Here is a 16,647-nt window from a genome sequence, read left to right on the forward strand (position 1 = left end):
CAAGCTTGAATTCATTATGTACAAACTTGACAGTGGGCAGGATTTGAACCCCAGACATCACACGCAAATGACCAACACACTGATCAAGCTTGGCTCGTTTACCACACCAATCCAGTTTGGTCAAATTGAAAGGCAATTCTAGTAAACCACAAAATATGAGACTAAAATCTACTCGACTGGCACCAAGACCAGGTCCCAAATGAATCGGACCCACTAACCCACACCGATCCAGGAGGGAGCCATCTTTGAATATCTGCCCGAGTCATCCAGGGGAGGAACCTGAGAAAAAGATGGAGTTCGTAATTAAAACCGGTTTAGCCCGAGCCTTACCACTCTGTGTCTTGGCTGTATAAAAGGGAAAAGCAAAAGTGGCCACTCGATCTTCGAGAACGCAAGGTGGGGTCCACCTTTCTAGACAAAAACATTAATTCCCGGGCCGGGGGCTCCACCCCATTCGGATCCAAGGTGGATCTCAGTCTCTGTCCCCACCTAACCCCGGGGAACAAAATGACTAGAACACCCTCACCGAATTCACGTCACTAATCTTCATCAATCCCCAAGTCCCTTGAAAATTAAGCTGTTTTTTTTTGGTGGGCAATTCTTTTCAGACACCCTCACCTCACTTACATGATGGGTAAATATCACGATATATGAGGGTTTTGTGGGTACTTCGACTCTCGCAACACCCAATTCAGTGCTCAGTGCTGGTTGGGTTCGGTCTTTGATTAAACGAAAGTAAAAAAAAAAAACGTATAGTCTTTTCCTCGGGCAGGCCGCTGCCTTAATCCGAGGGTATTTTGGTAATTTGTTATACACAGTCCAATCGCGGATTTGTGTGCCCGTGAATTGCCCACCCCCACCCCTCCCGCGTATAAAGAGCAGGCATTCCGTTCTTAATGAGGATCTCCTACTCACGGCCGACACTGCGTTGGCGACCGACGGAAAATCCGGGACGCACGCCGGATACCTCCACCGGCGTTCACCTTCCCACGGGGCCAATTTCTCCGTCGTTGAGCCGCACGGTGGAACCCGATCTCCATTCCCGAGTCGTTATGCCCTGAGAAGGTAACGTCTCGCTCCCGTGACCCTCCATTCGAGCCCCTTGAATTTATGTACTTGGAGAGAGACAGAGAGTGAATGTGAGTGAGGTTTTCTTTCCTTCCATCCTGCCTCGGGATAGAGGAGATGTAAATGCTCTCTCTCTCTCTCTTCTTTGCTAGGCTTTTGGTTTCTGGTCTTCTCTGATTTTATTGCGATTAATTGAGTGAGGTGTTGAAATTGATGCACAGTTACTAATTCCGTTTGATGTTTCGTGATTGTGCTAATTCCGTTGGATTAGTGCACGGATTATGCGTGTTTTCCCCCCTCTTAATCGACCTTTTTTTCTCTTTTCTTGCTGCGTGGCCGCACGCTTGGGTTTCTTAAGATGAAATATGGATCGTTATAGATGCCGCTTGAAAAGACTAAGGTACCCTTGGCTCCTGAGGTGAGCAGGGGCGTTTCTGTCATTTTCATCATGACAGGCATCATCATGGTCATCATGAAAGGACTGGTTCTCTGGATACCACGGGCGTAGCTATTCACACACGGTTCCTGAGGTGATCAGGGTCGTGTTTGTCATTTCACAAAATTCTAATATATGGAAAGGTGTGGGGGATGTTAACCGGGTTCACTAACCTTTATTACACTTAATAAATTTGATGGTCCTTTGGTTGTGCCTTGTGTCATCACGAAGCGTATGTTTAATTTCTAGGGAATCTAACATTTATTAATTTGCAATCTTTTAATACTAAATAATTTTTTTTCATGAAAAGAACGCTTGGTGGTTTCATACATGACAAAGACATAGGTACACCTTCAGATTTTAAAACGCGATATGGGCGAGGAGGACATCATTATAGATGCCACTCCAATAAAAGAATATATATATAGTAGAGCGTAGGTGCTTTAACACTGTGTTTGCCATACGTGCTTGATGGGTTGTTCTGATCTTATGCATTCACACCTGGATCATGTGTTTTAGATGAAAAAAATGCTATTTGGAGCCTCAAAATTTTACAAGGATTTTGAATTATAAAAACGATAATCGAACACTTCAAGAGTTGATCCCTATAAAATCAAGTAAAATGGAACGTGCTGAATGAGTTTTTCAGCTTTTTTATTTTATTTTTAAATTATGACATTATACTTGATTTTATAGGGGATCAGCTCTTGAAGTGTTCGATTCCCATACATGGATGAGTTTTTATAACGTTCCAAAAATCAACAATCCAAAATCTTTGTAAAATTTTTAGGCTCCAAATATCATTTTTTTTCATCAAAACACATGATCAAAGTGTGGATTTGCTCATAGATCTACTCTGTTGAACACATTCATAGGGTGGGAATTGTAAAAAAAAAAAAAAAAGAGCAAAGAAAACCCATTTAGCATGTTTCATTTAGCGTGTACCCATCACTCATATATATATATATATATATATATATATATATATATATATATATATATATATATATATATATATATATATATATATATATATATATATATATATAGAGAGAGAGAGAGAGAGAGAGAGAGAGAGAGAGAGAGAGAGAGAGAGGTGTGCTTGCAATAAGTGTTTGATGGGTTTTCAGGTTTTTTTAGTTTCATCTTTAAATTCTGACCATACAGATGTGATCTATGTACTTGATTTTATAGGGATCAGCCCTTGAAGTGTTCCATTCAAACACATGGGTGGGTCTTTTTAAGGTTCAAAAAAGCAACGATCCAAAATCTTCATAAATTTTTTAGGCTCCAAATATCATTTTTTTATCCAAAACACATGATTCAGTTGTAGATTCCTTGTAAATCGACCATGCCCAACACATTTATAGGGTCCGAACTGAAAAAAAAAACACCAGAAGATCAGAAAAACCAATCAAGCACTTATCACAAGCACCTAATGTTCAAGCACCTACGCTCTTCTCTCTCTCTCTCTCTCTCTCTCTCTATATATATATAATGTGATATGGGCTAGAAAGAAAGGAACCCGTCCAAGCCAAAGAAGGTGCAGACTATTCAAACTGCTTTCATATATCAATTGTAGAAGTGTTCTTTCGCAAATCTGACCATACGATGTGATCTCCATGGTTAAAAAACCTAAGAACCAGAAGGATCAATTTTTTTATATAAAAATAAGGTTTTTATAATCTAAAAAGTTTTAAATAGTTTATTTTTTATACATTATAAAATTTTATTTATGCATCAAAAAATTTGAACCAAGGATTGGTTTGTAGGTTTTCAACCATGAAGATCACACCCATATAGTCAGATTTGAAAAAAAAAAAACAATGCTAGAATTGATATATGAATTTTTTTGGTGTTTTTTTTTTAATTCTTACCATAAAGATGTGTTCAGCATTATTGATTTACTAGAAATTGACACTTGGTTCATGAATTTTGGATAAAAAAATGGTATTTGAAGCCTCAAAAATTTATGAAAATGGTACCTCATTGATTTTGGAAACTTATAAAAAACCTATTCATGGATGGGAATCAAATGCTTCAAGAACTGATTCCTATAAAAACGAACATATAGATCACATCTATACGGTTGGAATTTGAAAAAAACACCAAAAATCCAATAAAGCGGCCATTTGAGAGGGTTTTCCATTGAAGAGGTTTTCAAAATCATATATATATATATGCTGGGTCTGCTGCTGGCATCTTCTTCAAGTAGGTTGATAATTTTTTTTGCCCATAACAAATTGTAACATTGGAAGGTGTGGATGTCAAGTGTGTCCAGCGTAGTTGGTATTACCAAATGCCATGTTGTTGTGGACTAGACAATGTGTAATTGTTTGGATCAAATAAATGCTTCGTATGGTTTTTAATCATATGGTTTAGAAGTCAACACCCCAGGTTAGAAAATGCAAAAGTTGATAGTCTAGAATCTAGATCCAGCACGCATCAGAATGCTCTAAGCTTATCTTAATTCTTAAACAGCCAAATCGCATGAGCACTGCTGCGTGACAAGCGAGTTCAGTTCCACTTATCCCCTATGTCATCCTCCATCTTCATACCCCCTCTTAAACCTTACAACGCAAATTGTTTTGATCAAATCTGACGCTATAGATGGATTCAGCATGATCAATTTAATAGGATTTGACCATTTTTTTACAAAAATATGATTTTTTAATTCCCAAAATTTTGTGTTTTGTAAACTATTAATTTTTTAATCACCAAAAAAGTCCTGCACACAAGTTGGATTTCGGCAATTTAAATGTTGATCTTCACTAAATGAATGATTTCTGCGGAGTCCCATTTGATAAAAAACAACTTGCATCAATGAAACCCCTAGGAAGGGTACGAAGATAGATAAGACATAGAGAATTAGTGGAACTGATTTGGTGATGAGTGACAAGCCCGTCTTCAAGAGTAGTCAAGTTCATGAGTTTGTCTTGACATGAATTTTGCCAAATTTTCCATCTATGCAGATAATGATATTTTTAAACTTCAAAGAAAAATCTTCATCATATTTATTTAAGAATCCGAATCTCCCATGTAGCCATGATGGCTATGGTTCAGTTCTGTGTAGACAGGTGACCATATATGTATGTCCTTGTATCTTTCTGCTTTTCATATAGAATGCTTTCCTTCTGTGGAATTTCTGATAGTTTCTCAGTTGATTCATGCCTTTGCATTCCTAGATGAAATGTGAAAGTTAGTGTTTTTTCTTTTCTCCATGACGGGCATAAAGTTTAGACGTCCCATCAAGGGTTGAGAAATGCCATATCGATTGTGGCCTTGTTTGAGGAGCAGGGATTCAGAGAGCGGCCAAGTGTCATGACTATTCAACACAGCCAATCACATGACAGCATTTTATGTGGGGCCTGCACTTAGCCGCTCCTTTGATCTCAACTCCCTGTTCGAGTGTTGGTGGTGTAAAGCTTCACAAGTACTTTTTCTACTCAGAGCAGATCCAGTGATCAGGCCCAGAGTACTTTACAAAATACTCGTATCATACAAAAACACATAAAATTATTGTGTAACGATTTTCTGTGTTTTGTGTTTTACAAAAAAAAAGTCACTGCATGAGTTAGTGATTTTCCGTGTTCTGTGTGACCTGAGTACTTTGTTAAATACTCTTGCCAATCACCTAACCACACCTCTTTTCCCATCCTTGGTTTCGGCTTTGCATCAAGGGACACAAGCCCAAATATCAATTCTTAAAAAAAAAGTGTCAAACTTATATCTCTTTCAACTTGCATGCCTTAAAGCATACCCGCCTTAGCCTGGTGTGCAGAGCCCGAGAGTTAGGTGCCTTATTAAGGACGTGTCTTCGTCATATTTGTTCTGCAGAGGAATGCATTCTTAAGACGCTAAGGCTCTATTTGAAAACTATTAGCTGGGATGGGAGTTAATGCAATTGGTAAAAACTTGGTCAAACTACTGGGCGGTGGACATTTGGAAACTGGTAGCTTTGGATAGGTGTTTATGCATTTGGGATGGGAAGTGAGGTCCTCTCTCTCTCTCTCCTTTGTATTCACACTAGCTACCACCTCCTACAAACAGGTAGTAGTTGCCAAATTCAGGATTTGGCAGCTACCCCTTTTTCAAATGCATAATCTCCATCCGACTGCCCATTTTTAAAAGGTGTCTAGGTTCTTTTTCACATAGCAAGCCATAGGGTCTTTTTGGAAACTGAAAGATCAATGGAATTTATGCATTTGCAAAGTGGTAGCTACCAAATCCACTTTTTAGTGTAAATATAAGAAGGGAGGCAGCGTCTCTCAAATGCATAAACTCCCATCCCTGCTATCAGTTTCCAATGTGTCTACCAAATGCATAAACTCCCGTCCCACTGCCAATTTCCTAACAGTGCCCATGGCTTCGTTTTCTCCATCATGACCTTGGAAGTTGAAATACAAAGCTTCCCCTTACAGAGTTGAAGCAACAAGCTACATTTTTCGATACAATTTGTTATAGATCTCATTTTATTCTTCATGCGTTGTCACTTGGACGCTGCACTGAATCTCCGAACTGCTTTCCTTTCTTCTACTCTGAGAATGGCAGTTGAAAACTTGAATTCAATCTCACTATCTACTCAACCAACTGTTACTACTTGCACTAATATGTTGGGGCTGTTTCAGGGATAGTTTTCTAACACACTTCTGCTCTGTATCATCATCATATATGTATTATGATGATGAGGGGGGCATTTTTTATGGCGGCATGATGAGCTTGCAGAAATGCAGCATATCTCTCATGTTCACTAGCTTCTTCAATTGAGTGGGTCATACAAACAACTCATCTGTGTACTAAAGCTGAAGCAAGCATCTTAATCACTATGTGCATTCTGACAACCAGGGTCTTAAAATAGGCTTTTCTTCTGTTCAGTGTATGCATTAGATGCAAACTGAAGCCACAGAGTCTCAGTCTCTGACTTTGTTCCTCATATTTGCAGGATTGGACGTAAGGTACTGTATTGTTGCATGTTCAGTTATTTCTTTCGTGGTTACCATATATTCTGCCTTCATGCTTTTCTAAATGTATTCTAGCGTACGAATCTTGCTACTTGGTTGATGCCACTCGTATTTTCTAATGAAATTAACTATTCCCCTCTACCTTGGTTTCTGATGGTTGAGTTTTTCTGTTGCTTATTGATGATTGTCCGAGATATTTGGACTGAACAAGTACTAAACTCTTGATGCTTTTTTCTTTTCATTTTTCTGTGAAGTCATCTATCTTCTATTGGTATTAAATTCCATTTCTCTTTGTTTTCATGAAGAGAAGTATGGACCACAAGAGCTGGCTATGGAGGAAACGATCCTCTGATAAGACAATTATTGCGAGTGAGAGAGCGAATGTATTGACCAAAGGAAACGAAGAAGAAGTAAGTGGGTTCTGGCTTCATTCTCATAAGTTCTGCTATTTGATATCTGTTATGCGTCCTGACTCTTGAAAGAGAAAGGAAAAAGGAAATCATTTGTCTTCCTTGTTTCCCTAGTAATCCCATTATACTAAGAGTTGTAGGGCGTGTGGAACAAAATAGACCTATATCTTTTTTTTTTATAGTCAAGCTAGGGTTAGGCAGACACCTACCTGTTCATTGAACCAATATTTGATTCGATTTACACAAAAAATTTCCATTCTGTCAATGGGTGCCAGTTTGAGGGGTGATCTTTCCAAGTCTTTATCATTCCCCCTCTGGCTAACTGTGCTAGTTTTTTTACCAAAAAAGAGCTTTACAGTAGCTATAGTTAATGATAACCCTATCAAAACTGTACAAAATATGTAACAACTCTACAGGCAACTCTCCTGTTCGACCCATACCTTCTAAGGCTCGTGATTCTCTGTGGTAGACGTCCATTCGGCTTGTTTCTATGATGACTTTCCCTTGCACCCTCGAATTGTTTAGGATTTTACACCATGCATACCATTCTCTATCCGTCAATTTGCCATCATGGGAAAATCACCCTGCTACCTCTATATGTGACCTTGTGGAGTGCGTACCGTATACCTCGTTTACCATTTGTCTTGGAAGATGCTTTCGATGTTAACCTTAATCCATTCCCTGGGAGGGGAGTCCTAGTGTTGTAGGTGCCTCCATCGAGCTGCCACCGGGTGTTTGGAGTGCTTGAGAATGTGCATCACCTGTTCCCGTACCTATATCTTACCGTAAGATGGTTTATGTAGAATCAAGTTGTTAGGGAAACAACGAAAATTTTTCACTAGTTAGAATCAGGAACCTATCTAATTGCGCCAGAATTAAAATATACATGATAATGTAACAAATCCAGCACCTGTGAAAGCATATGGTTGCTTCTAACTGAGAAAGAGAACTAATCTATTCACACCACCCAGCCGGCCAGCCCAGACATGTTTACTAACTGATGACCAACATCAAATATCTTTCAACTTTAGTGCTTCAACCTGAAACCGCTGCCCAAAAGTCCAATGCAATACTGTTATTTATGTATCAATTTGTCAGATTGAAATTTTACAGGCTACTTAGCCAAGCCAATTACATGGTATGATTTTCAAATTTTCACCCAAACATTGTTGTCCTTGCTCAAATGGCCTGAAATCTGAAAGGTCACAAAACATAGAGCTACAAACCCAGAAGAAGCTCATTCATCTTTATCCTCTGATGATGAAATAATAAGCAATTCCTTCCTTGGTGAGTAATGTTGCCTATACTGGAAATGTTTTCCAAGTAGGACTTATGTCCATCGATTTTCTAACCAGCCCTCTTCTTTTAAGTCAGTCAAATTTCTATGATGTGCTTTTTTCTGAGCCACTATTTGTTTCCTTATAGTGGAAAATATTTCATAAGCATGTTTAAGGGATCTTAAAATGCGAGTTACATAACATTGTCTTTGATTGCTCGCAGGATTGTGAAACAGATAAACCAGCAGATTTAGAGAAGACTGTGAAGGATTTGAGTGAGAAACTATCTTCTGCTCTTTCTGAAAGTAAAGCTAAAGATGATATTGTAAAGCAACACGCAAAGGTGGCAGAGGAAGCCATTGCAGGTTAGATGTGCAACCCAAGTTACTTCTGAACTATGATTCTGCTGGTTCATAATTGCACAATAATGGTGTTTGTGGTTCTCACTGGGAAAAGCATAAGTTTTAGGGGTTTATTTTGATTTAGATTATTTATGCTTCATTAAATTTCTTTTTTATAGGATGGGAAAAGGCTGAAGCAGAGGCAATATCTTTTAAGCAGGGATTAGATAATGCACTGCAAAAAGCAGCATCCACAGAAGATAGAATAGCTCATTTAGATGGAGCCCTTAAAGAATGTATGAGACAGCTGCGTCATGTCAGAGAAGAACAGGAGCAGCGCATTCATGATGCTGTTCTGAAGGTAACGAGAGTCCATGAGAGAGAAAGGATAAAGCTGGAAGAAAAGGTGGCAGAAGAAAATAAGGAAGCTGTTGAATTGCATGCAGAGAACAATCGATTGAATAAGATCATTCAGGTCAAAGAGAAGCTGATTGAAGAAATTAAAGAGAGAAGCTTGCAGGCAGAAGCAGATTTCAATGCGTTGATGGTCAGGCTGGATTCAGCTGAAAAATGTAATGCTACTCTAAAATATGAACTATGCATGCTTGAAAAAGAGCTTGAAATACGCAATGAAGAAAAAGAGTACAACCGAAGAGTTGCTGATGTGTCACACAAGCAACAGCTTGAGAGCATGAAGAAGATCACAAAGCTGGAAGCAGAGTGCCAGAAATTGCGGCTTATGGTGAGAAAACGGTTGCCAGGCCCTGCTGCTGTTGCACAGATGAAAAATGAAGTTGAAACACTGGGAAAGGATCCAGATGAATTGAGAAGGAAAAGATTTAATCCTGCACACGGTGCTGGCACTTTGTCAGTAAGAAACTTCCTGATGGACAATAATCAGGAGACCATCAGTAAGAGGTTCATTTTTCTGACTGAGCATATGAGTGCAATGGAAGAAGAAACAAAATTTCTGAAGGAAACACTGGAGAATAAAAGTCATGAGCTGGAATCTTCAAGGATCATGTGTGCACACACAATGTCCAAACTATCACAAGTTGAGGCACAGCTTGGACAACTGTTAAAAGGCCAGGATAACTTGGAACCAGCAAAGAGTATCTGTGCTTCCCTTGTCTCAATATCTGAGGACGGCGGGAATGAAGATGAAGTTAGCTGTGCTGAGTCATGGGGTTCTGCTTTGATTTCAGAGCTCGAGCAATTCAGAAGTGGGAAGCCAAAAGGATCATGTAGATCTTTTGGAGCATCAGAACTTAGTCTGATGGATGACTTTCTGGAAATGGAACAATTAGCTATAGTGTCTGTTGATAAGCCTTTGGATAATTCTCATACTCTCCAGAAGGAAGAAAAGCTAGGCGTCAATGATGCTGCCAAGACCATTGTGCCTGTAACTGAATTGACTGGTAAAGAACTTGTTCCTTTTGGTGACAATGGTATAGGGACAGATGGAGAAAACCGAGAAACCCATTCTAAATGCATCCAGAAGGAAAAGTCTCCCGATTGGCTTCTTAATCTTTTGAGAGGTGTCTTGCTGGATCATGTCACTGAAAGGAGCACTGGTGAAATACTGGAAGCAATTAGGGTAGCTTTGAATGATTCTCCCTGTTATTTACCTGTTGAGGCTGTTGAGCTAAGAACCTCCTCAAGCCATTCTTACAACGTGGATCCTTCATACACAAAATCCTGCCAGAGTTCTCGCAGTCCTCCACCAATATCTCCAAGGACAGACTACTCAGTGGATGGTGAGAATTTGTTCCGAAAGGGTAAGCAGCAGCAGTTGTTCTCATCAAAGCTGAACAAATCTATCTCTAAAATAATGCATATTATTGAGGGGGCGATTCAAACGTCACAAACAGATCTTGATAACCATCACACTGCTTTGGAAGATACAAATGCATCTCTACCATACAAGAATTCAAGTGCAGCTACGGGCTATACTGTGCGTATTTTTCAGTGGCAGAGTTTTGAACTCAATGTGGTTCTCCATGGTTTCACAGAAGTATGCAATGACCTATTGCAGGGGAAGATTGGCCTTGAGAAATTTTCTGCAAAACTGTGTTCAACTTTGGACTGGATTGTGAATCATTGCTTTTCACTACAGGACGTTTCAAGCATGAAAGATACAATCAAGAAACGTTTTGAATATGATGAATCACTTAGTGAAAGTGAATCAGAGACTGGTGGAATGGATACTCCAAGGTCACAACCAAAAAGCACCGGATCTGAAAAACATATATGTGCAAATGGAACACCACTCTCAGGCTTATCTGCTTTACAAGGCAATCATAATCTTTGTTATTTGAAGCAAGAGGTTGAATCGAAACTGCAAGAAGAAATCTGTAAATTGAATGATGAGGTTGGAAGAATGAATTTGGAAAAGAAAGATTTAGAAGAAAGACTACAATTGGCAACTAAGCATAACGACTCTTTCAACCAAAAAATTCATCAGTTGGATCAGAAAATTTCAAGTTTAGAATTAGAACTGGCAGATGAAAAAGGTGCAAAGAGCTTAGTCGTGGATCAACTAAAAAAGCATAGGTTGCTGAATGAAGATCTTGAGAAAAAGCTGTCTGCTGCCAAAGCTGAACTAACTGAGGTACACCAAAAGCTGTCATCTTTGGAAGTTGACCTTGAAGATAAAAGTCATTGTGTTGAAGCATTAGAAGCAACATGTCTAGAACTACAGCTTCAGTTAGAAAGGTACTTCGTGTGCACGTGTTTTTCAATCTAGTAAAACACCTTACCATGAGATCAGGCTAGACTAGCTAGTCATATTTTCTCTATATATTAGGAGCAATTAATTTCTCTATCTGTTTAATATTTCAGCATGAAAAAGGAAAATCTTGGCACAGAGGAAGCAGAGAAAAGACTTCGAACGGTAAGCACCTGTCTAATTCTTTTCTGGATGTTTTGCAAACTTATTTTTATTTTCTCCAACATTTCTTTTCTAAGTAATCTGTTAGCTAGAGGAAAGATTAGCATCATGCACTCACATGTGCACACACATACACACAGTAATCATTCCTCCCTGTAGGGATGTAGTAATTAACTGTATAATTCTTAGCTGTATTCACTGAGGTTGCTGAATGTCGCTTCATGCAATTGTACACCATTTATATATATCCTACCTTTTAAGTCATATTTGATGCTCAAGTTAGTGTAGTTCTCTTAAACCAAAAACCATAGTTGGTTTCTGATGTTTTCTGAATTTAAAACCTGGTTCATTTTAGATATACCATACTATGGTTTCTGCTGTTCCATATATTTATTTATCAATTTTGTGGTCCTTGTTTCAGCCGTAGGCTCATAGCAGCCACGTATTACATTGGTTTTGACTGACTTTTTGATCTTTTTCTGGAATCATTCTAATAAATCCAGTTAATGAAAATGTTGGTACTCTTGTTTGAAGTTTCTCTTTTTCTTCTCCATTTAGTAGTAAACCCAACCATAAGGCATTTTCTACTCGAAATTTATCACTTAGGAACTTTGCCGCTTCTTGCATCAGTTTTGCATTTTGCGACATGGTAACCATTTTCTGCTTTTCCTTTTTTTCTCATTCATATCCTTATACTGCATTGGATGTGGTTTCTAGGACTTGGAAATCTCAGCAGCATCAGAAAAGCTAGCCGAGTGTCAAGAAACAATTCTTAGTCTTAGTAAACAATTGAAGGCATTTGCTTCACCAAAGGATGCAGCCCTCCTAGATAAAGTTATTCCTTTCAGCCAGCGCCGGTCATCCCTACTTGACCAAATGTTAGCTGATAATGAAGAAAAAACTGCCTATTCCAAATCCCCCAAAACAAAAGAGATTATTTGCACCAGTGTTCCTGAGGACCAGGCAGCCTCCCATCATCAGAAAACCAACCTTCCTGCTGCCAACACCTCCAAAGCCGGTTTGCTGTATGGCTGGAAAGTTCTCAATGCTGATCCTGACCATCACAATGCTGAAACAACTACTGAGACCCTATATGAGTCTACACCTGTAAAATCTCCTGGAAAGTATTTGGGTTCAGTTGAGAAGCAAAGGCCAGAAAGCATAACCTCTGATGCATCTTTGGCCATTGTTCCAAAGAGACAAGGAGGAGGAGGTGGTGGTGGCGGCGGTTTCCTGAAGAAGCTTCTGTTGAGGAAAAGGAGAGCAAGCAACAACAAGTCGCTTGGCATCATATAGTCTGGTTTTTAATATAGAGAATAACTGCACTTTGAGATATAAAAAGTTGGTATAATGAGGAGACAAAGATATAAACATGGAACGTAATTTGATGGCTTCTTGGATGATAAGGTGAAAGCAGAGATGTTGTTTGAGTGTGTAAAAGGGTTGTGTGTGTTTCTGGTTTCGGAGAGTTTGTGGGAGGATTTTTCATCATGTATTGCTTGTACATGTGTATGTAACTCTGACAGAATGTTTTCTCTGTAATGTTAATATAAATCTCCACTTTGTGGTGCAGTCTTCTTCCTTGCCTTATTGAATTTATTTTTATCTATGATACTCATTCTTGATCCTGCAGCGCTATGGCCATTATATGTCTATTGTATGCTTCAACCATTGCATATTTAGATCTGCTACTTTGGTGGAAATGGATTTCATCGGCAACAAAATCCCAATGTGAACACACAAAGACAAAGGGCTGATCTTTGTAAAGGAAGGAAGAAATGATACAGAATATCTATAGCTATCATCCATCTCCAAAATGGGCTAAGCTTAGGGCACAAGCAAAATTGACAATAATGTTTAAGGTCGAGAACTCATTAAGAATGGTGACTATTCTGTAAAAATTCTGCCAGACCAGTCCAGCGATGCTTATGTATGGTGAGGCCCAGACATTTTTTATGTACTCTCCTTCTACGAAGCCTGCTGCTTTCCAACTTTTTAAACTTATCCAACTCTATACCGGCCAAATCCATCATTACATACTTGTCTTGTATATGTGTTCTCCGTAGTATGCGCATCTTGCATCAATGGTCATATTTTCTTATATAAGCTCTTCATATATATATATATATATATATATATATATATATATATATATATATATATATATATATATATATATATATATATATATATGTGTGTGTATTTCAGGTTAGCTACAGTCCATTGTAGGTGCAAACGACCTAGCAAAGAATGCAGAATAGTCTTTTTTTTTTTTTGACATCTAACACCGTAAATGTGATCTACATGTATTGTTTAGTGGGAACCGGCTTTTGGATCGTTGAAATCCAACATGTATACAGGTTTTTCCGTCAGTTTAAAATTCAATGGCTATAAAGGCATCAATTTTTTTCAGCTCATAAAAACATGTATTTCATTGAAAAACCATGATCCAAGATTCGATTCCTACTAAATCATGCATGCTGAACACAACTATGATGTTAGATTGTGTCAAAACAACTTGCATCATGAGATTCAAACTAGATTGTAGGTACAAACGTACCAAATATCACTACAACAAAGCAGCAGATTAGCGACGACCACATTCCGTCGCTAATCTGTCGTTAATCCGTCGCTAACAGGCGTAGCGATGGATTAGCGACAACGAGGCGACGGTATGCTTACGTCGCGAATATTTCGACGCTAACTGGCGACAGATTTATTCCGTCACCAGGTCTGTTGCTAATTGCGATGGACTAACGAGCGTTGTATTCCGTCGCCAATCTGCCGGTACTAAACGGCGACCACGGCTTGGCGACGGATTTACTTCCGTTGCTATGCCGTTGCTAGATTTATATGAATAGCGACGGATGGTTCCGTCGCAAACACGAAAAAAATTAAAAAAAAAATTATTTGAAAATTAAATACCGAGAACGGTACAATTTATATTTCCTGTACAATTTATATTTCCTGTAAATAAAAAACAAACCACAAAAAAAATTCCATATAACAAGAATCTACAACAATTAATCGTTCTACCTTAAAATTAACAAGTTTAATTATTTACAATTCAACAATTACAATTAGGAAACATAAAAAAATAGAACTTCTTCAACACAGTTCTCTAATCATCGCCAAGATTTTGTGCATCTTCTTGTTCATTGTCTTTATCTGTCCCTTCAGCTCCACTACGCTGATTATCGCTAGCAGCCTACACAAGAAAAGAACAGTCAGTATTGATAAACAAAATATAATGAAATAAATTACACACTATATGTGATTCTATCATGTGCTCATGTGTGATCTAAGGCAATAAAAAAACTCTATATGTGATTCTATCATGCTCATATGTGCTCTAAGGCAGGCAAAAAGTTATATATGTGATTCTATCATGCTCATATGTGTGCTAAGGCAGTCAAAAAATTGAATATGTGATTATAGCATGTTCATATGTGTTCTAAGGCAGCTAGAAAAACTCTATATGTGATTCTACCATGATCAGATGTGCTTTAAGGCAGGCAAAAACCTATATATGTGATTCGATCATGCTCGTATATGTGCTAAGGCAGTCAAAAAATTGAATATGTGATTATAGCATGCTCATATGTGCTCTAAGGCAGGCAAAGCAAAAAAATTTATATGTGATTCTATCATAAATGATATATGTTCTAAGGCAGTAAAAAAACTCTATATGTGATTTGTGCATGCTCATATGTGTTTTAAGGTAGTCAAAAAACTGAATATGTGATTATAACATGCTCATATGTGTTCTTAGGCAGTCAAAAAACTGAATATGTGATTATAGCATGCTCATATGTGCTCTAAGGCAGGCAAAAAAACTTTATATGTGATTATAGCATGCTCATATGTGCTCTAAGGCAATAAAAAAACTCTATGATTCTATCATGCTCATATGTGTGCTAAGGCAGTCAAAAAACTAAATATGTGATTATAACATGCTCATATGTGTTCTTAGGCAGTCAAAAAATTGAATATGTGATTATAGCATGCTCATATGTGCTCTAAGGCAGTCAAAAAAACTTTATATGTGATTCTATCATGCTCATATGTGTTCTAAGGCAGTCAAAAAACTTTATATGTGATTCTATCATGCTCATATGTGTTCTTAGGCAGTCAAAAAACTGAATATGTGATTATAGCATGCTCAAATGTGCTCTAAGGCAGGCAAAAAATTTTATATGTGATTATAGCATGCTCATATGTGCTCCAAGGCAATAAAAAAACTCTATATGTTATTATAGCATGCTCATATGTGCTCTAAGGCAGGCAAAAAACTCTATATATGATTCTATCATGCTCATATGTGCTCTAAGGCAGGCAAAAAGTTATATATGTGATTTGATTATGCTCATATGTGTTCTAAGGCAGACAAAAAACTGAATATGTGATTATACCTGAGAGGGACCTGGAATCGAAGATCCTCTGTTCAGAACAAGATTGTTGATCTCATTTCGGAGAAAGGGGGCGACAGTGTCATTGAAGTAGTTATTCAGTGATTCCGTAACGATCTGGCGTACATCATCACCGGAAAGAATAGTCTGCTGCTTGGAGCTTATGTCGACGCAAGAAGTCGGTGAGCCATAACTGGAAAAAGCAATAACTGGTGAAGTGTTCATATTACTCCCAAACCCGAACACGCGACCTTTTTTGGGTTCACCTGCTGTAGTCATCCATGCTGTAGGATTAAATGATGGATGCTGAGTAGCGTCATCGCCATATCGCTCTACCATCTGTTGCTCATATGCCTCCTACAAAATAATGTTTAAAGTATTCATTAATAATTAATGATAACATTATGATAACTTGCATATATATTGCAATGATTATTAATAGAATAAATACATACCGTTGTCGTTCTCGCCTTCTCTGATACGAAGACTCCCGTGGTCTTCCGTTTATGTGTTTCAACAAACACATCCTTATATGGTACACTGTCTCCTTTTTTTGCTTCCTGCGAAGTTAAATGACAAAAGATTTAGTACACAAGTTTGCAACAATACTTATAAAATTAATATTATATATTGATGAGTTACCATTTTCTTCAGGTGGCTCCCAAATGTCTTAGATCCACCTGTGTGTAGATGGGCTTTGGGCATCTTCGATCGATTTTGTGCAGCCTTCGCAGAGCGATTTCTAAATGCATCTCCCGCCCACTTATCGCACATTTCATCACAGTAATCTCTCCTGATAGTAATAGGGTCATGGCCCTTCCACAGTAATGGATCATCTACTACGCCAGATGCTTT

General features: G+C 38.2%; 1 protein-coding gene across 3 annotated transcripts; it reads left to right on the forward strand.

The window, feature by feature from the left end:
- The first annotated feature begins 908 nt into the window (after positions 1-908).
- On the forward strand, positions 909-12,958 carry LOC149835051 (filament-like plant protein 7). Of its 3 annotated transcripts, none has more exons than XM_090011661.1 (6): positions 909-1,065; positions 6,771-6,875; positions 8,376-8,517; positions 8,673-11,208; positions 11,335-11,386; positions 12,101-12,958. In XM_090011661.1, exons 2-6 carry the CDS (start codon positions 6,777-6,779, stop codon positions 12,677-12,679), a joined length of 3,408 nt encoding a protein of 1,135 aa, XP_089867787.1. In that variant the 5' UTR covers positions 909-1,065; positions 6,771-6,776; the 3' UTR covers positions 12,680-12,958. The 3 variants fall into 3 exon arrangements, with proteins under 3 accessions (XP_089867787.1, XP_089867788.1, XP_089867786.1); XM_090011662.1 differs by lacking the exon at positions 909-1,065 and adding an exon at positions 5,801-6,459; XM_090011660.1 differs by lacking the exon at positions 909-1,065 and adding an exon at positions 5,801-6,459 and having other exon boundaries at positions 6,776-6,875.
- Positions 12,959-16,647: the final 3,689 nt, after the last annotated feature.

This window comes from Nuphar pumila, chromosome 6, assembly GCF_984573655.1.
Source record: "Nuphar pumila chromosome 6, dmNupPumi1.hap1.1, whole genome shotgun sequence".
NCBI classification, from domain to species: domain Eukaryota; kingdom Viridiplantae; phylum Streptophyta; class Magnoliopsida; order Nymphaeales; family Nymphaeaceae; genus Nuphar; species Nuphar pumila.

Coding starts and splice junctions, on each gene's coding strand:
- LOC149835051 (XM_090011660.1), top strand. CDS start 6,392: ATGCAAACTGAAGCCACAGAGTCTCAGTCTCTGACTTTGTTCCTCATA. Junction 6,876..8,375: donor CCAAAGGAAACGAAGAAGAA/GTAAGTGGGTTC, acceptor GATTGCTCGCAG/GATTGTGAAACAGATAAACC. Junction 11,387..12,100: donor CAGAGAAAAGACTTCGAACG/GTAAGCACCTGT, acceptor TGTGGTTTCTAG/GACTTGGAAATCTCAGCAGC.